The 22,410-nt window shown below is 40.2% G+C and overlaps 1 protein-coding gene across 7 annotated transcripts in view; it reads right to left on the bottom strand.

Moving 5' to 3' along the window:
* The window catches only part of LIMCH1 (LIM and calponin homology domains 1), a 240,122-nt gene extending 219,758 nt beyond the window's left edge, over nucleotides 1–20,364 (bottom strand). For 3 of the 7 annotated variants that reach the window (XM_089525160.1, XM_089525161.1, XM_089525165.1), the window contains exon 1: nucleotides 20,084–20,362. In XM_089525160.1, coding sequence (XP_089381286.1) covers nucleotides 20,084–20,191 — 108 coding nt within the window. In that variant the 5' untranslated portion in view covers nucleotides 20,192–20,362. Of the gene's footprint in view, nucleotides 1–20,083 lie in introns of all 7 variants that reach the window. The other 4 variants (XM_089525164.1, XM_089525162.1, XM_089525166.1 and 1 more) reach the window with 4 other exon arrangements.
* Between the last annotated feature and the right edge of the window lie 2,046 nt (nucleotides 20,365–22,410).

Here is a 22,410-nt window from a genome sequence, read left to right as displayed (position 1 = left end):
AAATGCCAATCTTTTAAGGGGTTGCATAAAAGAACAAAGATGTCCTTATTGATGGTAGCATTCATATATAACATGGACACTTCTTTGTGACCATGCCCTATGTCTGTCTGGTGGGGGTAACTCCTGAAATAAGACAGTACTTGTATCTGATGCTCAACACAACCTAAAGGCCTCAGATCCTGTTACTGTTGTTATGTGCCTTCAGGTGGTTTCCAACTTGTGGAGACCCTAAGAGGCAAACCTACCACGAGGTTTTCTTTGCAAAATTTGTTCAAAGCAGGTTTACCTTTGCCTTCCTCTGAGATTGATAAGAGTATGACTTCCCAAAAGGGGTTTCCATGGCTGAGCAGGGATTCAAACCCTGTTCTCCAGCACTGTAGTCCAATGTTCAAACTACTACACCATGCTCGCTCCTCAGATCCTACTGAGTTTTATTTGTTATATGCATCCTATTTCCATGCATACATTCAGAACAATATGTAAATTATTTTTACATTTTCTAAACTACATCTCACTGAGTTCCATGTACCTTACTCTGAGTTCAAGTCTTGTGCCTTACTCTGATTTAAGTCCTGATATCATTAATACACATTAGTCACAACTAGAGGGAGGCAAAATATGTTGATAGGTATTAGTGTACATTTCCATTTCTTGCTATCAGGACATTTTCAATAGACCATACATGTATATTTATTAGACAGAGCATGAAATCCTCTATATTTTAAATGCAAAATATCAGCCTATGACAATTACGGTATATGAAGTCAACAGTTAATTTTATCTTTTGAAAATTGTGATAAAGACCACTTATCAGTAGTAAAGACTCTGGTGTCTTAACAACTCAGGACTCTTTTCAAAAATACTTGGATGCTACCAAATTGGCAGTTTATAGAATAAAGACAATAAAAATTCAGTTGATATAAGCTAAACTGAAAGATATTTAAATATTCATTTTAAAAGTTACAAATAATAGTTGGCTGCATAATTTGTTTTCAGTCCTATGGATTTGCTGTAACCAAAGGATACTTTGGGAACTTTCCAGGTGTTGACAGAGATGCTCACATTACCATCGTCCCCACAACAAACACACACAGAAAACTAAACTTGTTTGGGCAGGCTTGCCATGTTCCACCAACAACAGGCAGAGTCAATGGTAGAAAGAGGGCAAGGTCACTGAGCAGATTAAATTAGCATTTCACAGTTCACCTGGGAAAACCACAGCATCTCAAAAAAGAAAGTACCCTGGAAAGTGACCATATTAAGAAGGAAAGGATTATTTTCCTTTGGAGGTGTGGTTTATCTCCACTGGACAGTTATTATAGGCAGAATTACACAGCTGGCATTTTCTAGCCACCTGCCCTTGTCTACAATCATTAATGGAGCTTTTTTCCTCCCTTTCACATTCTTAAGGGGGAAGACACACACAGGCATCATTGCACTGAATTATTGTTTTATTATTCAACTTAATCCTCAGGGTTTAGGATAAATGCACGGTATGTACTGTACATATAAACTTATTTCCAAAGCTCAACCTCTAGTTTTCTGGATTATCACAAGAGGACAGAGACCAATAATACCACACACCCATAATGGAGTGGGGGAAACCCCAAAAGCGGAAAAAAAAATTCCAATGATATATTAAAAACACATCTTGGAAAAGTTAATTTTTGAGATCATCACTGCCAGAATCACTCAGTATCTGGGCCATATTGGCTGAGACATTCTGGGAGCCGTGGTCTTCCCTAAAGGAATTTTTCCATGCTCTGCTCGTACTTTTAAGGAACTGATTGTAGGTGTAGCACCATGAATCTAGATACTGATCATGTCAGTGTCACAGAACTACAGGCTAGAATAGCACATAAAAATATCTAAGCTTTCCCTTGCATCATTTACTTTATACATTGCAAGGAGCAAAGGAAGCAGTCATTGCTACAAGAGCAGCCATACCGTTCCTCACATATAAATTGAGTTCCAGGGTATGTCTGTACTACACAGATATATCCATTTCATACCACTTTAACAATCATGGCTTCATTCTATGAAACCCTGGAATCCGAAATCTGCTGGACTACTTAGAATTCTCCACTGGAGAGCTCTTGTGCCTGACTGCAGAGAATGCTAAGTACCTCAGCAAAGTACAAATCCCAAATTTCTAGAGAATGGAGTTGTAACACTTATAGTGAAATCAAACCAATGTAACTGCATACTGTGGTTATACCCTCAGAAACTCTTCTTCATACATTACTTCAAGACAAACAGAAACACCAAAACAATAGGCTGACATACAACATAGGATTCTCTGGAGTTACCCTTAGATGGCTGTTCAGAAAGCAATGTCTTACATTATCTCTATATTTCTTTTTGTCTGTGTGACTATTTTCTATTTTGAGATTATAATTCAAATCCAAGTATCGTTGGTTTCTGTTAGTATGTAATCAGCAAACAATCTTCATCTGTTCACATTATCATTATCTTTTTTTTCAATTGAATTTTTGTTAACAAAACATAAAACATTCAGACCATATATTTCTAAACTTTTGACCTGCATTTCTAACCAGCAGGGTTCACAAAGTGATTCTCACCCCAAAACAACTTTGTGGGCTAAATTGCTTGATTAACAGTTTGATAACAGACTTAATGCTAATTATTATAAAAACAAAAACAAAGATCTAGCAGATATTTACTGTACATCTATTGCATATTATACAATGCACGAGGTGGATAATGTATATTTTCCAATTTATAGACCATGAAAACTTTCTGTGCAGAAAGATCAATCATAGCTTTACACAGCTTACTCATAACTGTGCTGTTGTTTTTAGTGATGGTGTATGCTTTCAAGTCACTTCCAGTTTATAGAGACCCTAAGGCAAACCTATCACAAGGTTTTCTAGGATTTAGTCAGATGAGGCTTGCCATTGCCTTCCTCTGAGGCTTAGACAGTGCGACTTAACCAAGGTAACCCACTGGATATCATGGCCTAGCAGGGACTTGAATCATGATCTCACACAATCCTAGTCCAATACACAGACCATGGCATTATGCTGGCTCTCATATAACTGTAGTGTTGCTGTGTGTCTTCAAGTTGTTTCCAACTTATGGATACCCTAAGGCAAACCTATAGTGAAGTTTTCTTGGCATGTTTCTTCAGAGGGAGTACCATATGTCATTGTCATACTTTGAGGCTGAGAGACTGTGACTGGCCCAAGGTCATCCAGTGGGTTTACATGGCCGAACTGGGATTTGAGCCCTGGTCTGTAGTCATAATCCAGTGTTCAAACCACTACACCATCACGTAACTGTATATATGAGTTAAAACAAGTACTGTATCTATGCTTGAGTTCCATACTAAACCTTTAGCATGTAGTGAAGTGTGAAAACACTGAAGGCAGCTGCTGTATTTTTGTACAGCTGAGACTTAATTAGGCAATAAATTATGACTAGAGCTAACCATAGTTAATTATTATGCCTGCATATGGCCTGAGACATAAAGAGTCCAGTTAAATGAACAAGCTACCAAAGAGATTCAGTGGGTGCCAATTTTCTTACAAAGCTAAGAGATACATTCCTACATATCTGCAACTAAAGAACTGTTCTCGAACCCTTTATCAATACTGCAAGGCTTCCAATCATATATCTTACCTCTTTTAGTAAATGTCCACAGGCCAGAAACACAAGGGATGGCTGTAATGTTATACTTAGTATACTAAACAGTATGTTGTGATTACAGTCACAGGGGGAAAAGGATCAATTAAAATCACTTAGATTTAGATTTAAATTTTCCATCATCTATAATTCCTTAATAAATATGATTGCTATAACCATAAAGACATGTTTGACTGAGCAATTTTTAGAGATGATTAGTAAGGACAAAAGAGAGACAAACTGGATTCAGTGAGTGGCAATTGCAGTGACCTTCCAATCCCTGTCCCCTAGAATCAAACCAGAATAGAAGGACATGAACAACTGTGCTGTACAATGGCTGATGAAGATTATTTTACACAGTTTATTTCTTTACAAGCCAATTCTTTCTAAGTTTTAAGAAACAGTACGCTTGCACTGCTTTCAGATTTGATTTTAAATCAAGTAATCTGCTTTTTTGTTAAGTTTGTGGTTCTTATGCTTCATGTTTTTATTTGTTTGAGTAAAATTATTTTATTGTTTTATTGTAATTTATGTTAATATTCATAAGCCATTCTTTCCTTCTGCTTTGAAGGAAGGGCAGGGCAGGACTATAAATAAATAAACAAAGAAAGTTACTGGGGCTGATTTTAAAATTAATTTTTTGACCCTTGCTTTTTAAATTTTGTATTTCTTTTTTGTTTGTTTTTTTATCTATTTTTTATTTTTAAAAACATTGATTTTTATTAATCCTGATAGGAAGTGAGCAATTTCCTAGCAAATGCCCCAAACAAAACTGCAACAACTTCCTCCAATTCCTACAATGGGTCAGAAAACACAGAAAGAAAAAAAGTAGCTTTATTCATGTAGGGATTCTGCAGCGTTTGTGCCAGTGTTTGAAAATAGAATATTTCCAAAGTCATTTGTGACTCTATTGTCTAAATTAGTTGTATGGTTAATCTCTCTTCCCCACCCCAACACAAATAACATTACCACGATCCAGTGAGAATTACGTACAAAGTCCCACTGAAGTCAGACAGGCTTAAAGGTGCTTAACCCAGCATTGGATTGTGGCCCATGATTCCCAGCCCAATAAAATAAACTGAATTTTTTTCCATAGTCACCAGTAAACTTTGTAACCATTTCAAAAGAGAAAGCCATGTTAGAACACTGAAGAGGAAAAAAACACACTGAGTTCTTTAGTATGGACACTATTTTTTACCAACACCTGTTTAATGTCCCTTTAACACAACAGGACTCCATATTAAAAGCTAACTATGCAAGGAGTAGTGGGTTTTTTTTTTCAAAGATACTTTAGAGATGAATCCCCTACTTCTTGAGCAACATAAAATCAGAAATGAAAATGGTCTTTCACATGGTCCAAGACACCTGTGCAATAGCAGTTACACTGCAAGTTCAGAGGTCTCACTCCATAGCCAAGTCTCACTAGTCAAGAAACTAGTCATCGTTGGTTTTTAGCTGCCCTTTTCTTTATTTGCATGCTGTGCAAAACTGATACCTTATCATCTTTCTGAGATTTAGTCTCACTCATATGCAAAAGAGGTACTATCCATCTTCCTCCCTCTTCCCAAAGCAGTGATGCCCTTCTCAGCCATGCCAACATTTGGGAAGATCAACCCTACTACCACTCCTATTGCAGTGTTAAAACCTATCTCAGGGGGTCCTCTTTTTCCCAACTAAAAGACATCACATTTGAAATGACAGTTAGTTCAGGTTCTGTCTGTTAATGTGAACTAAATACATATCCAACTGGAAAGTAATATTAGCTTTGTCTACACAACCAAAAAAGCTAGACAGAAGAGAACCACATGTAGAGATGCAAAATATAGAGATCTAGAAGACAACTTCCATGAGACTATGATGTACCTTAATTAAAGCAACTAATAGCGAGTATACTGTACAAAGATTTTTTTAAAGTACCTATTCTAATGAGTAAAAGATATATTCACTGTAGATATGGCTGAACGGAAACACTTATATTATTTTATCACATTGCTGTATTATGTGGCATTATGTACTATTACTGTTGTATTATAGGGTTTAAAACATTTGGGAAACCATGTTCTGCTTTTAAAGAGAATATAATAGTGAAACATATAGTTTCTTGTGCCTTCAAGTCGTGGTGACCCTAAGGAGAGCCCATGATGGGGTTTTCCTAGCAAGATTTGTTTAGAGGAGCTTTACCATTGCCTTCTCCTGAGACTGAGAGAGTATGACTTGTCCAAGATGACTTGCCTCAGAATTACCTAGTCAAGATTTTCTTTTGATACATCGTGCCCCACACTGAATAATCTAACCCCAGCTTTACAAACATTAAACTGATCTCTTGACAGAACTGATTTTTCCCTCTTCTGTGAGGATCTCTTTGTTGCCTACTTAGATTCTATATGATCTTTGGACCACAAATATTTTCCCATTACAATACAGAAAGTGCTTTCCAAACACCACAGTGGCAACACTAAGACCATTTCTGTATCCTTTGACAACCACCTTAAATTTAAGCAAAGAATCCATGAAAAATTGATTTCCTTCATAAAAGCCAATTGAGAAAAAATACATTAGTTGGCATGGAGTATGAAAAAAAAAGGAAAGAAGAGAAGGCAAAGTTGACACTATTGATGCTCAACTGAAGCTTTTAATCTTGCTAGATATTCTAATGTTTAAACCAAAGTCTAATTTTACTTTTAGTTTACAAACTCCATATTACTAAGTAGTAACCGAAACATTTATCTAAATATGTACTGGCTTACTGAACTACAGGTGTAGCCATAATGATTTATTAGACCTGTCTGGAGAGAGAGAGAGATGAATTCTGTGTCACACTTGAAAAATTATGCAGTGACATTCGACATGACAAGAGCTCAGGTATTCCATAGGTTAAGAGTAAAGTTCTGAGGTTGAAAGTTTGCATTTAAATCTAACCTCAGACAGGATCACACTAACTGGTCACAGACAAAACATATACTCAGTCATAACTTTCCACAAGCAAGATGAGAACAATGATACAGGTCTATCTTACAACGTTGTTGGAAGATTAGTAAGAATCATGCTTAACACTCAAATGTTTAAAAATATTATGTTTATCTATGTATTTTCTATGAAACTGAGTATTTACTATTAAATTGATTATTATTCATGAATTATTGTAGAGTCTCTTCAGTATTAGGTGCAATGGCTGAACAAAAAACAACAACATCCAAAACAAGTTGTAGATTTTTATTTTTTTAAAAATAAACAAACCCTGAAGAATAAACATAACGGGCCCTTGTTATCGGCTGGGTTTTGCTTCCAGGACCCCCCATGGATACCAAAATCAGTGGATGCTCAAGTCCCAATACAATGGCATAGTAAAATTGTGTTCCTTATAGAAAAGAGCAAAATCAAGGTGTACTTTTTGTAATTTATATATTTTCTGATTATTTTGAAGCGGTGGATGCTTGACCGTGGATAAAAAAATCCATGGATATAGAAGGCCAACTGTATAGCAGAAAAGAGAAGATGTGCATATACTATACCTTTATATTTCTGAAACAGTTTGAATCAAATGCATAAATAACTGAAAACCAAAGCAAGTCACTCTGCAGAATGTATCAGACTAATAAATCTCACTACTCTTTACCACAGGTGAGGCCACGTCTTTATAAACAAGACCTTTTTACTATTACTGGACATTGGTTAGCCTCAAGAAAACTGTATCAGCCCGCAAGAGTGAGGGAAAGATAGATCCGTCAATATCTTTGAATATTTACATTTCTGGTAACCATCACACAATGAAAGAAAGACTGAAATCCCATAACCTGCCATTTTTTACAGGATGACTGTGTATAGGCAAAAGACAAGTAGAATAATTAAAACATTAGAATATGGGAAGAGAATTCAAAAGAACTTTGATAAACTGTAACATTGGGCTGAAATTAGTAGAATGAAATTCAACAGAAAGAAATGCAAAACTCTAAATTTAGACAACTAAAAATCAAATACACAGGTACAGGGTGGGAGATGTTGGGCTTACCATTGGAACATGTGAAACATACCTTGCAATTATTGATGATCATACATTGAACATGACTCAGCAGCATGCTGCTTCAACAAAGGAGGTAAATACTGTAATATTTTAGGCTGCATTAACAGAACCATATCTTCCAAGTTAAGGGAAGTAATAATCTCTTTATATTCTGCACTAGTCAGTTCTGGGCTATGCATTTTAAGAAGGACATGGTGAAGTTGTAGAAGATTAAGAAGGTAGCAAGGAGGATAAAGATATATAGAGAACAAAACATATGAGGAAAGTCAAATATATTCAGCCTAGCGAAGAGAAGACTGAGGTGTGACATGACTGGCCTCTTTAAATTTCTAAAGAGCTGCTACAGAGAGGAGGGTACAGATTTGTTCTCTGCTGCCCCATAAGATAGGACCGTATCTAATCGCTTTAACTTACAAGACGGCAGATTTCAATTGAACATTAGAAGGAACTTCTTCATGGTAAATGCAGTTTGGCAGTGGAACCAATTACCTAGCACGGTGGCAGGGTCTCTTTCTCTGGATATCTTCAAAAAGAGGCTGGGCAGCTACCTGCTGGGAATGCTCTAGCTCTGAGGTTCTCAAACTTTTTATCCTTGTGACCCCCTTAACATCTGCATGAAATAACACACTTCCACTCAACATAATATATTAACAAAAATACTTTGTTTAGTGTGCATATTCCCCCCCACACACACACACATTCATGTATATTCATATTTTAACTTTTTATAAAGAAATACGTAACATCATTCAAATTAGAACACGTTTATTTACATAAATTCAATATTTAACATTTCTGTTTCACATTGTGGAGATTAACACATATCATGTGATCACATGAAGATTATCAGACGACGTCATGCTTATCTGGTCATGATCCTGTCATTGAAGTGGAATTCACATACATTGGACTTATCCGGTCATTGTCCCATCAGTGAAGCAGAATTGTCCTATCATTTTTCATTAGTGGACGTTTCTGTTATTCAAAAGTGACAGGACAATTCCACTTCATTGACAGGTTAATGACGAGATAAGTGTGACGTGTGTGATATTCTGTTGCGTGATCGCATGATATGGACAGGATAAGGATGGGAGTGATCTGCTTTGCTCCCATCCTTTGTCCCCCCATCTGATAATTTCCTCAACCACACAGAGCTGCTTCTCCTCTGCCTCTCAGGAGGCCCAGCCAGATCCAGGTGAGATGGGCAATAGGCACTGCTAGCCTCCTCCTCTGCCAAGGGCCATTGTAGGCATTGTGACTGCCTCCCCTTTGACCGCCATGCAACTAAAGCACACTGGACTGAGGGAGTGCACTGGAGGGAGTGCACTGTAGCAGTGTTTTGTTCTGAGAACCGGGGCATTGATGGGGCTGGTGAGGGAACAAGGAGCAGTGGCTTGGGATGGGCCCTGCCAGAAACCATAATCCAAGAAGTTTCCCCCTTCTCCTCCTCCCTTAGGCAGAGATGGCTGCTCCAAGCACCCTCCTCCCCTTTCTCTTTTCCTCCAGGACAGAAAAGGTTTTGGGGGGAGATGGTGTGGAATCAATCTTGTATCCCCCTTGAGCAACTCTCGCACACCCCTGGGGCTCCTCCCCACAGTCTGAGAACCTCCACTAGCTGGAATTCCTGCATTGAGTGGGGGGTTGGATTGATGGCCTGTGAGACCCCTGTGGTCGATCACACATGGTTTTTCAATGAATTCTCACAAGGTAGAAAGTCATAATTGGAAAGGGCTTCTCTCTGAAGCAAGAAATACACATGAAGTCAAGAATCATAATGGGGCATTACAACAGTACAATTCTGGATTATCCTTGTGGTTGGACTTTTTATACATTTACATAAGGACATATGCAGTGCTCCCTAATACAAGCAGCCCTCTGTGAGGATTATGGGCATAGTTCCACCTTCATGATCCAGGATAGTCACTGGCACATCCACCTGAACAGACTAGAATGGTTACAACAACACAGCCAGAATATGAACACTGTGAGCTGGCAATGAACTGGATTGTGGCCAAAATTTCATGACAAGGTGATCTATGTGTAGTTTGCATGCTTTTATCCTGCCAGGCAATATCTCCAAATGAAAATTTTCAAGCTTGAAACATTTTTTATTTACAGTACAGATGCTAATCCGCATACCAAATCCAAAAGTGGAAACTTTTTTGGTTTAGTGCCAGAAAGCTTGAGAAAAATGCATGTGGATTCTGCCTTATAAGCGTTGCTGCTTATATATATCCTTAGGAAAAGAAGCCCTAAATGCAGAGTGTGAAAGCAAAAGGAAGGCTGTGCTGTTTATCATTGCCTTCAAGCTATTAAAGAAGTATTCTTATCAACAGGCAATGCTTTTAAAGAATACAAATCCATCTGAAAGCGTTCCTTAGGTTAACAAGATCATAACAAAAGTTCCAGCAACAAGGATACAGCATGACAATAAAAGCAAAAATAGGAAGTGTGGTATAACAATGCAAACAAGAATTAATCAGGCACCAAATGTAATTTTATTGCTATTTTATCTTCTTATAAATCTCCAGTACAAATAATTGTTTCTCCAGATGCTCTTCTGAGTCATGTATTATTCTCATAGAACAAGAAGAAAAATCTTCATTCTGCCAATATTAATGTTTCAAACAATACAGAAGGCTGCACTGCATGGACTGAGCCCAGCCTGCCTTCGGAGGAGCCACTCCCATATCAGCTCCCTGTAGGGCAAAGCCTTGTTCCAATTTTCCTTGACCTGCAAGTAACATCTGTGGTTGGGGAAGTTCCCTGTCTGCAATGGCCCCCAATCCATTAAATTCACTTCCAGGGAAGGCCATATCTTGCCTGAATTTAAGCATTTTTAGGAGGAAAGCAAATGCATTTTGGGGGGGGGGGGGGTGTTCACTCTATAATTTTTTTAGAAGCCTCTTTTAGTGAACTTTTAATGTTCTAGAATACATTGTTTGATAATTCAGTATTTATAATTGCACATTGTGCACTGTTTTGTATACAGACTTTAAAATACTGTATAAAAAGCTTTAATAATAGGTACAATCTATCCCTTTTCTCGTACACAGACTGAATTTGGGTCTTCTCCATCCATGATGATGACCAAAGCAATTAAAAACAATGTTAACAAACAGTTAGAATATTAAAAATACTATCAAAGAAAGACTTAAAGAATAAAACCAATAAAGAAGGAAAGTTAATAAAATGGGAATTTTCCATGCAAGGCTGAAATAAGCAAAGATTTGCATTACAACTCTAAACAGGGAAGTTTTCAAATACCTGTAGCTGCAAAAAGTCATCAGTAAGGAAGTAATACAAGCCCTCCTAGACCTAGAGAGAACATAGGTCTTCTTCCTCTGTCCTGCCACTACAAATCAGAAATATGCATGAAATGCAAGAGAGACTCTATGGAAGATTTTCACCATCATGCAAACTCATAAGGGAGCAGACCATCGTTCAAGTATTTAGTTCCTAGGCCATTGGGGCATAAAAGTACAGTACAAGACTCTTCAAACAACTGGGGTGACTGGTGGGATTCTAAAACTTGTAGTCCAACCTCTGATGAAAATTTGTGCATTTACCAGTCCTTCTCGTTCTGGCTTTCTGTTGATCATACTGCAGTATGTCAAAAATAAACTAAGACCTTCTAAAGCTTATATATATAAATTAGACTTCAGCTCACCTGGACCCACACACACACACTCATGTGTGTGGTGTTGTTGCTGCTGAAAGTAAATTGCACACTGGAGGAACAATGAGTAGGAAGAGTTACTTCGGAAGGTGTCAGCTTACCATGAAACACCAGGCCCCAGCACAAAGCTGGCATATGGGTTTGAGGGTTACAGAAGTTTCTACCCCTACTTTCCACCTGCTGGGTCATGCCCCATTGCAGGAGATTAGTGATTTTACTGAAACAGCCCTGCTATACTTCTACACTGTTAATATATTCTTTCTGTGAAACTGAGATGCATTCATTGAAAGAAGATACATACGGTCCTTTCAATAATGCAGGCTGCATCAATAGAAAGGTTTCAGCATGTGCATACTTATTTTAAAGCTCTCTTGTTTCGAAGAAGAAGAAGCCACCGCCACAGTGTATTTAGCAGCAAAGTGCACATATTGTTAAAGCCATAACAGTGTGGTTGCCTTTGTCACCCCTGAGCTTAAATGATTTACTGTTTTCTGTATTAACAGTTTTCTAATGCAGGCTTAATAACAAATGAAAATAACATTCTACCACTGCAGCAACATCCTGGCTTCTATCGTAGTTTCCTGATTCACAATATTATAAAAAGGTAACATGTTGTGCTTATTTTGTAATGAAATGGCCACTCAAAAATGAACCTATTACATCAAATTGTTAAGGTGGCTATGGGCAGGGGATGCAAACTCCCCACAGAACCACATTTACAAGCTACAGCTATATCTACAAGCCCTACAATGCAAGAAGACAGGATAGACCAGATAATATCACACATTCCTGGGAAGAGTACAAGTATCCCACTTCAATTGTTAAGCCATATACTCAAGAGACATAATCCTTAAAAAAAAAGACATTTCCTTAAGATGTACTATTTACATCAGGGATAGGCAAAGTACATTCCATAAGCCACGCGTGGACTTCAAGGCTATTTTTGTGGTCCCCAGGTATTTTAAAAATGGTTGGAGTTTTTAAATGGTTAATTTTTTTAACCCTCAAAATTCTCTTGGGGTCACGGAATAAAATCTGCCATATTTTTGGAGGGTTTTTTAAAAAAGTATTAGTAAAGAAAGGGAGGCCACATCAGACTATTCCTGTGTTTCTCCCACAGACACTCACCTCCACATGTACCATTATCTGATTATATCCATCATACCTCACAGATTGATTAAACTTACATCCCACTTTTCTATCAAAAATGGTGTTTTCAAAGCTTTCTCCATATACTTTCCCCATTCAAAAGACACTCACTTTCCAGGCTACTTCAGTTTTAAGCTAAGTCCCATCAAAGTACTGCTGCTCCTCACTTAATCATCAACTACTCACAGGTCAACTTGCACATGTAGACTCATTCACAAAATACTCTCTCTCACACACACACACACTCACACACACACACACACACACACGGAGTACTGTATTGTATATACTCATGTATAAACCTAGAAATTTTTAGTAAAAAAAAAACCAATACAAAAAACCTGGAGTGACTTATCCACAGGCCAACGTAAGGACTGTACCTTAATTCATATAAAGAAGGAACCATTTCCTTCTTCAAGTAGAATTGTGAAAGGCAAGAGATTAGTCCATACTGGGAGAACCTAAAAGAAGATTTGACTCCCTCTCCTCTCTCCACCATGGTGTCACCTCCGGCCATTTTAAATGCCTGAGTGGGAAATGACGTCGACGGCAGCAACCTTCCCTCAAAGGAGCACCAAGAGAGTAGACATGTGTGCATTTTCTTAGTCAAACAGTTATCCCTGCTGGAACTTTTTAAATTCTTTACCATCGTTTTTCTTTTAATTGTCCTTTACCGCCTTTGTTACATGCCTCTAAGTTTTACTCTCATCGTATCCACAAGTCATATAAAAATCCATGATTTTGGCCCCCAAACCTTCCCTTGACTTATACATGAGTTTGACTTATACACAAGTATAATCAGTATTTCATGTCTAAAGATACTGATCACATTCTGCCAAAACCTTAATCCCAGAAAGCCAGTTTTCTAACCTCAGTTCCAAATGGCAGTGAAATATTTCCAATAGGTGTTTGGTTTTTAACATTTAATATTTTCAGCCAATTGGATCCCCAAATCACTAGTAATCTCATCTGTTTGCAATCTCACTGCATTTTGCTGAGTACTGTTCTCCTTGTTTGAAGCAATTCCGTCTACACTGGATGGAAGCAAAAGTAAGCAGCAAGCCAAGCACAATGACCAAACAGACATGACTATATACTTGCATGTGTGTTTGTGTGGATATCATTACTGTATGCAGTAGCAGAATGAAGAAATGTTATCATAGAATATGCTATATACTAGAGGAATAAGTCCTAACAGCTTTTCCATATAATCTGTTGACGAGTCTTCCTATTGTAATATTCACAGTTTCTCTTCAATAACACTATGATATCCTAGGCATGTATAACAGATGGGAGTCATTTTGCTTTGCTGCCATTTATCCAGACCCTAAATAAAAAATCTTATTAGATGTGGGAGAGGAAGAGTGTTGCAATAAAATAAAGGGTTCACATAATAATGAGCCCATGTAAGAGGCTGAAATAATCACATCATATAAAATGTTTAGACAGTACCCCATAAGTAAGCAACCCTGCTTAACCTGCAAAAAATACTGCAATTTTGAGTACTAAGAAAATGCAATATCCTAAGAGACGCCTACCAGAAGGTACATGAGCAGCAAAAACATTTTACACATTAAACTGATTTTCGGGGGGGGGGGGGGGTCTCCTTTAGATGTAATGACTTCTAGCAAATCCATAACTAAACTCCAATGTGAACCTGGGTCCAGGATCTACACAACACCCATTGAACCATTCTTGTAGGTGCAGTAAAAGATTCTATATATATACTCATAAAGACAGACAACTTGGCAATGGTTATTAGATTAATATCTATTTTAAGACTAGTCCAGTACAGCCAACTATTATGTTTCAACTTGCATAGTCCAAACCAGGGCGGGGAGTGACATGCAACCCTTAAGGAATACTTGACATTTTGAAATCTTACTGCACTTTTTGAAAAAAGTAAAGCTGTCTAGCTCTCCAGATCTATATGTAATAAAGCACAGAAGCAAAACTCAAGAAGCCCTAATGTTTTCTAATTCTCACTCCTAAAGCCTGATTTTACCTTTCTTTCCTGTGTCATCCTTAGCCAATCACCTATAGGAATAGCTCACACACAGTGATAAGCAAGTCTTGTTGTAAATTCTGTCTTACAGCTGGTACAGTAGAATTGCTGGTAACCCCAGTGGATACCAACATCTGTGAATGCTCAAATCTTATTACAGTATATATGATGGTATAGTAAAATGGTGTCCCTCATATAAAATACAAATCCAATGTTAAGTCATGGTTTAATATTGTGAGACAAACTATAGTACGCCCCACAACTCACCTCTTCCCAAGACAGTAATGAAGAGACCATCAGAAGCTTTTCAGTGTTAGATTAACCATAGCAACCTGTTGTGCTGTCTGATGCTAGACAAACTGTGGTTATTCTTAGCTATGGCTTGCTGAATTGGTGAAACCAGCCAACTTCAAACCATGGATTATGAAACTGGCTTGCTTTCACAAATCACAGTTACAGTTAGCCACAGTTGGTTTGGGCCTGGACATCACAAGAAGCTGCAGTTAATCTAAACAAAATCTTCTCAACTCCTCCTCACATCTGGCCCAAAGGAGACAAGGGTTCATACAAGCCTGAAACTCAGTGCAACTCATCCTTATAATGCCAAACTCTAGTTTACAAAGATCACCATTTACCAAAAAAAAGGAGGTACCCAAATCAGGTTTAAACTGACAGTCTTATTTTACACAGAAAGGACATGTAGCTGGAGTACAGGCTTATATCCCAGTAAGATTTCGACTGAAGCATCCCGCTCAATGCACTGAAGCTTCTGTGAGGAGTCAGGGAAAGACTGCTCTTCCTGTAAACTCCTCTTATCATCTCTTATCAGCTGGTGACAAAAGAAACAGAAAAAACACCCCAAAATATTACACACACACACACACACACACACACACACACATTTTTACAGACCTGGTTGATAGATGCCTTAATTCAACTGCACAATAAATACAATTACTGTATACTGTACAATAAAACAAGACTATTTACTTGGGCATAAAGAATCCAGGGGTCCTGAATGGAAACAATGCACAAAGACATATACTCTGAGAATCAAGGACCAAATTAGATGCAACAGGCAGGTAGATAAACATGTGTTTTCCCCATTCACATATACACTGCAGAATGTGTATGTCTTTAATCTTATTATCATAACATGAAAAAGGCTGTGCAAGAACCCTCCCATTTTAGCGCCATAGCCTCCACTGCTCCTGCCACTCTCCCCCTGGTGTGACTCCAGTACCGGAATTGAGCCAGATTGTGAGAAAAGTATGGGGAGGAAAAGTGTGGGTGTGCTCCTTTCACACACACCCCTTTTGAGAATGAAATTATATGTAAATACGGCAACCACAAATAACACAATAACCCCAAGATTAGCAAGAAAATAATCTTAAAATTTCTTCATTAAAAAAATTAATTAAATTGCCTCGCAGACTCTTTTTGGGCTGAAAGCAAACTTCGAAATAATTTTATAAATATGAATAAATAAATGCACTGGAAGTGTGGGTGAGAAATCTTTCCTTATTTAGACCAGAACTATCAGAATCCTTCTCAAGCCTGATATAGACAAACAACTTATTATCTTCTTGAACTCACATGGTAGAGAGACGACATAAAACAGAAGACTGAACCAGGCTCTACACAAACATTCATATGACTCAGAAATTATCCCATTCTGCTTGAAGAAGGAAGCCTTTCCTCAGCCTAGATCACAACAACCAGTATAAAACCCCCTTCTAGTCTCAGATTTCTATTGGGTTTACTGTTGTACTTCTGCCAATCAATACAGTCTGCAGACACAACCAGCTGGTGTGATTCAGAAGTTGGCAGCTTCAAGTTTGCCAAAGAAAGTGTTGTATGTAGGTTTAAAGTATGCAAAGAAAACAAAAAACAATTCCAACACTATGATGCTTTGTCATAAGTTGATGTTAACTGCCATTAAGTCAACTTCAACCCTATGAATTAGAAACCTCCAAGAGACCTCCTGAGCCCTACTCAGGTCTTGCAGATTCAGGGCCATGGCTTCCTTGATTGAGTCTCTCCATCTGTAATGCAGTCTTCCTCTTCTCCTACTGCCTTCTGCCTTACCAACCATCATTGCCTTTTCTAGTGAGTCATATCTTCTCATATGGACCTTATCACACGTGAGGCAAAGTATGCAAATTCTGTGGATAAATGGGGTTTAGATCCTGGGAATATCCCACAAAAGCAGGATTGTTTTCAGACATGTTGTGCTAATTGAGCATTAACGTGACATTAACCCGTTCAGAAAATGGGCAAAATCATGCCAGTTTTTACTTTTGGGATGTTTGGGACTTTTGCACAGGTTAATGTTGCGTTAATGCTCAATTAGCCTGACGTCATCTGAAAACAATCCTGCTTTTGTGGGATATTCCCTGATTTAAACCCCATTTATCCACGGGATTTGGGTGCTTCCCTCCCATGTGATAAGGTGTCCAAAGTACAACTGTCTCAGTATAGCCTTCTTGGCTTCCAGGGAGAGTTCAGGTTTGATTTGCTCTAGGGTCCATTCATTTGTCTTTTTGGCAGTACAAGGCACTTTATTTCTTTAGGCAGGCTTGCTTAGTCAGACTATATCTTTACCCTCATATTTTATCTTCTAGCTGTCCCTCGGTTCTTACTCTCCTGTACTGGGGAACTTTTATTGTATTTTGTGGCCCATAGTTTTTGTGGTTAACACCCCAAGTTATGTTGAAGCACCCAAAGAGCAGAATATGAGTTTTTGTGTACGTAAAATAGTTTAGTAGGACATAAGCTTTGCCGACAGGAAGAAAATCAATTCATTTGAGATGTGGTGCTCTATAAGAAGTCTGAGGATATTGTGGACGACCAAGAAGACATACAAATGGGTTCAAGAACAGATCAAGCATGAATTCTCTCCGGAAGCCAAGATTATTAAATTGAGGCTGTTGTACTTTTGTCACATCATGAGGAAAAATGAATAATTAGAAAAGACAGTGATGCTAGGAAAGGTGGAAGGCAGTGGAAAGAGAGGAAGACCACATGCCAGATAATTTAGACTTCATCACAGAACCATGGAATCATAAGTGTTGAATACACAATCAAAGCACCCTCAACAGATGGCCATGCAGCCTCTGTTTAAAAACCTCCAACGAAGGAGATTCCATCACCACAGGGAGCATATTCCACTGTCAAACCGCTCTTATTGTCAAGAAGACACAAGCCTGGACCTGCAAACCCGGAACAGAAAGGTTGAGGACAGGGGGCCTTGGAGATGTCTCATCCACAGGGCCGCCATGCCTCGAAGTCAGCTTGAAGGCAGTTAACAACAACACTAGAAAAGGGACGGAGGAGACAACAAACTTCTTGTAGCTATTTGCATATGCTCAATTATAATTTCCTTTGCTATCCATGCTGTCACGGGAGTTATCACACAGGAGGCAACCTGCGCAGAAACGGGATTTAAAAGTGGATTTAAAACCTGAAAAAAAAACTAAGAAGACACACAAAAGTGCAATTAATTTTCAGGCACATCGGGGTTAACGCAACATTAAACTGGCTAGAAAGTCAACAAAACACAATTCTTTTTACCTTTGGGATTTTCTGGAAGTAAAAAGAATTGTGTTTTGTCTACTTTCTAACCAGATTAATGTCGCTTTAATACACCTTAACAGTGGCGTCGTTTGAAAATCATTTGTGCTTTTGCGTGTCTTTTCTACTTTTTGTCCAGGGTAACGCTGGGTTTACCTGGACGTCATCTGATAATAAATCAGCTTTTGAGGGCTTTTTTCACTTTAAAACTTGTATTTGCATGGGATCCCTCCCATGTGATAAGGCCCATGGTTGTATAGTCCTATTGATCTAGCAGGCAAAAGTACAACTCCTGGACGAGTAGAGGAGTCCAATGAGAAAGAGGCCTAAGAAGGGTTGCCAGTTGGAGGGAGCCTTTCAAGGAGAACCACAGCAGTTACTTTGACAACCGACCCATACCAGGGAAGGGGACCAGGGCTCTCTCCCCAGCCATCCTCAGGTGGATCAGGGCCCTGGTCCCTCCTGGGCCCATCCTTCTCTGCCTCCACCAAAGCAGCCCTTGAACCTGTGCTGAGAGGGGTTTATCACAATGGCGCCGATTTCGACATGAAAGAAAGATTAAAGTGCATTTAAAGCATCCTGCCAACGAAGTGGAAACAGCGAGTAATTGCGAGAGTGATGATCACATGCAATGGTGCAAATAAAGTGATATCGGAAATGCATTGTCACTGAGATCCCAAAAGTAAAAAGATGCACGTTGATGCTTCTTTGTGACCAGTTTAATGGCAGGTTTTGTGTGAAACTGTTATGTGTAATTACGTGATTTTTCTGGGACACTCATGGGATAAACTCCCAATCTCCTTCGTGGGATAAACTCCAGAGGGGACCTTGCCGCAGCTGCCCAACCTGGGGAGCCCCTTCTTGTCCTGCGGTCCCTAAGAGAGGATGGCAGCTCTCTCTCTTTCTCTCTCTGCCTGTCCTCTTGTTTACCATCTCTCCTTTCATTGCCTTCTGCTTCTGAGATTGAGAGAGAGAGAGAGAAGGGCATAAATGCGATTAAGGGATTATCAAGGGGAGCCCGACCCAGGGAAGAAGAGAAGAAGGAGGCAAGAGGGAGGAGGGAAAGCCATTTCTCTCTCTCTCTCTCTAGCTACCCAAGGGGTGTGTGTATGAAATCACACACATCCTCCTTTTCCCGGACAGGGTCCTCCATCCTCTAGCTTTCTGGTCCTGTCCTCCCTTTTCTCCATGGTCCTCTATCCTTGGCAGTGATGAGGTGGACCATGTAATATGGAGGATTCCTGTCCAACACCACACCTGAAACCCAGGCTCCATGGAGCTCCCAATAATAATAATAATAATAACAACAACAACAACTCTGCACCATCTTGGGGGCTGGGGTGGGGGGCATGCTGCAAGGGACTTATGATGGAGGGGGCAGGAGATCTGCCAGGGTAGTGGCCCCCAACCATGGCAGATCCCAAGCAGGGCTCCTCCAAGACACTGCAGAGGCAGGCAGATAGGGCAAAAAGGAGGAAAGAGGGGACAGGGTTCATTTGGGGGGGGACCCTTGCTGCCCACCTGGATCCAATGCTGGGCTTATGGGATGGAGGAGAGCAGGGGTGTGAGTAAACCATGGCAGATCTAAAGCACGGATCTGCAGAAGAAGGGAGAAAGCAGGTAGGGACAAAAGGGAGGATGGGGGGGACAGGGTTTATTGGTATTTTTTTTTGGGGGGGGGGACTCTTGCTGCTCCCTTAGATCCAATGCTGGGCTTATGGGATGAGGGAAGTGTGAGTAAACCATGGCAGATCTAAAGCAGGGATCTGCAGAGGGAGGGAGAAGGCAGGCAGGCAGGCAGGGGGAAAGGCGGAAAGGGGGGACAGGGTTTATTTGGGGGGGGGGGAGTACCCTTTCTGCTCACCTGGATCCAGTGCTGGCTTTATAGTATGAGAGAGGCTAGCAAACTATGGCTGATCCAAAGCAGGGATCTGCAGAAGAAGGGAGAAGGCAGGCAGGGGGGAAGGAGGAAAGGGGGGACAGGGTTTGTTGGGGGGGGCTTGCTGCTCACCTGGATCCAGTGCTGGGCTTCTGCCTGGGGGGCGTCCTGGGGGTCCTGGCAGGGCTCTTCTTGGGCCAGGGCAGCAGCAGCAGGAGGAGGAAGAGGAGGGCTGGCCATGGGCACAAGGGCCTGCCACTGCCGCAGCGAGGAGGAGGCAGGGCGCCCAGCAGCAGCAGCAGCCCCAGTCAGTCGGTGGCCCCTGCTTCCTCTTCCAGGGAGAAGAAGGAGGAGAAGGAGGGATGCCCAGCTGCTCTCCCAGCCTTCCTCCCCTTCCTCCTCCTCCTCCTCCTCCTCTCTTGCAATGGGATCCCAGCCCAGCGGAGGCTGCACCAGCTAAAAATAAAGCAGCAGCAGCAGCAAGAGCCAGAGAGAGAGGAGACGAGGGGAAGAGGGAGGAGATGCTGATGATGATGATGATGATGATGATGATGATGATGATGATGATGATGATGGGGAGGCTTCGGACCCTGCTGCCAAGGCCCGCCCCAAGGACAGTCAGAGCCCAGCCAAGAGACCCCCAGCGAGGGCTGGACCCCAGCTGCTCGCCTCCCTCTGGTTGCAAGGCTCCACGCGCTTTGGCACCCCTTGGAACTGCCTCTGGCTCAAGGAGGAGAGGGAAGGGGGCTTTTCCAGGGTCCCACACCCTTGATCCCCGTAGCGATGTCGAAGCGCATCATTTCTGCCGTGCGGATGCAGCCTCGAGTTTCTGTCTCTTCCTGGGAAGGTGCCTTTCTGGGATGGAGACCTCAGGAATCTGGCTTCGCAAGGTTTCCTTCTTGTTGAGGTGGTCTGCTTCCAAGTCACTCTTGACTTCATGGCAATCTTATCATAGGGTTTTCTTTTACTACAATAATAACAATAATAATAATGTTGCAGTGGTGTGCTTCCAAGTCACTTTTGACTACATCATGGCGACTCTATCATAGGGGTTTCTATTATTATTATTATATAAATAATGTTGCAATGGTGTGCTTCCAAGTCACTTTTGACTTCATGGAGACCTTATCATAGGGTTTTCTTTTAATATTATTATTATTATTTCTTAGAATATCATTATTATTATTTCTTTTATTATTATTTTTTAAAATGCCACGAAGTCAACAATGACTTGGAAGCACACCACTGCAGTATTATTATTATGATTATTATTGGAGGGAGGGAGGACAACAACAACAGTTAACCTTCACATCACTTCACTTCAAACTCAGCGGGCAAAATACACATCAGTTTAAAAGGACATCGATACAATGTAAAAAGGGCAAGATATACACATATTAATCCATATTTATCATTCGAAATCCACAATTTAAAAATCATGTGGATAAGCCATTGAGACCGGCCTTCAATGCTGTTTTAAATTCAGACAGTGTTCACACATTTCTTCCAGCAGGTCGTTCCACGGTCTTGGGGCGGCTGAAGAAAAAGCCCTCTGGCTGACAGTTGCCAACCTAATCCTGGCTGACTGAAGTAAATGTCTGCCACAGGACCTGAGTTTATGAGGTGGATAATATGGGAGGAGGCCATCCTGAAAGTAACCTAGACCTAAATCATGTAGGGCTTTAAAGATAATAACCAACACTTTGTACCTTGCCCAGAAACCCGGCTCTGAGACTGAGAAAGTGTGACTCACCCAACATCACCCAGTGGGTTTTTAATATGTTCCGGCTGGGATTTAAAGCCTGGTCTCCAGTGTCGTAGTCCGACACTCAAACCACTACACCACAAGGCAAGGAATAGGCTCCGTCCACACTGCAGAAATCATCCACTTTAACTGCCATGGCTCAAGGCTATGAAGACTGAAATTCTAGGAATTTTTTTTTTCTAGCATTGAGGCATGGGAATTAAAGTAGCATCATGCTACATTATTTCTGCAGTGCAGATGCAGCCTCTGAAGTGATTTGGCCAGTTCCTCCTTCCTCTGAGATATAACCTACAGCACCTGGGATTCCTTGGCGGTCTCCCATCCAGGTACTAACCAAGGCTGACCCTGGCACAGAGGTGGGTATTAAGAACTGGATTATCTTATAAAGAAGCATACATATTTCTGCTCAGTTTTTCTCTTAAATTTTTACTCTGTGAGTGTATGTGCCTTCAAGTCATCTGTCGACTTATGGCGATCCCATTGATTTCATAGAGTTTTCTTGGGCAAGAAATTCTCAGAGGTAGTTTGACTAGTTCTTTACTCTGAAATCTAACCTACAGCACCTGGAAATATACCCTCCTCCTCCTCCTTCTCCTCCAAAAAAGCATTTCTTTCTCAAGAACCTGGCACCAGATCTGAACAGGTACCTTTTCGGTGTAGAGGGTTGAGCACCTCTGGATCTAAAGGGAGCTGC

This window comes from Sceloporus occidentalis, unplaced genomic scaffold (genome assembly GCF_023333645.1).
Source record: "Sceloporus occidentalis isolate IW3139 unplaced genomic scaffold, rSceOcc1.0.p SCAF_5, whole genome shotgun sequence".
Lineage (NCBI taxonomy): Eukaryota > Metazoa > Chordata > Lepidosauria > Squamata > Phrynosomatidae > Sceloporus > Sceloporus occidentalis.
Note: the sequence above shows the minus strand (reverse complement) of the source record. Positions and strands in the feature narration are given on the sequence as shown.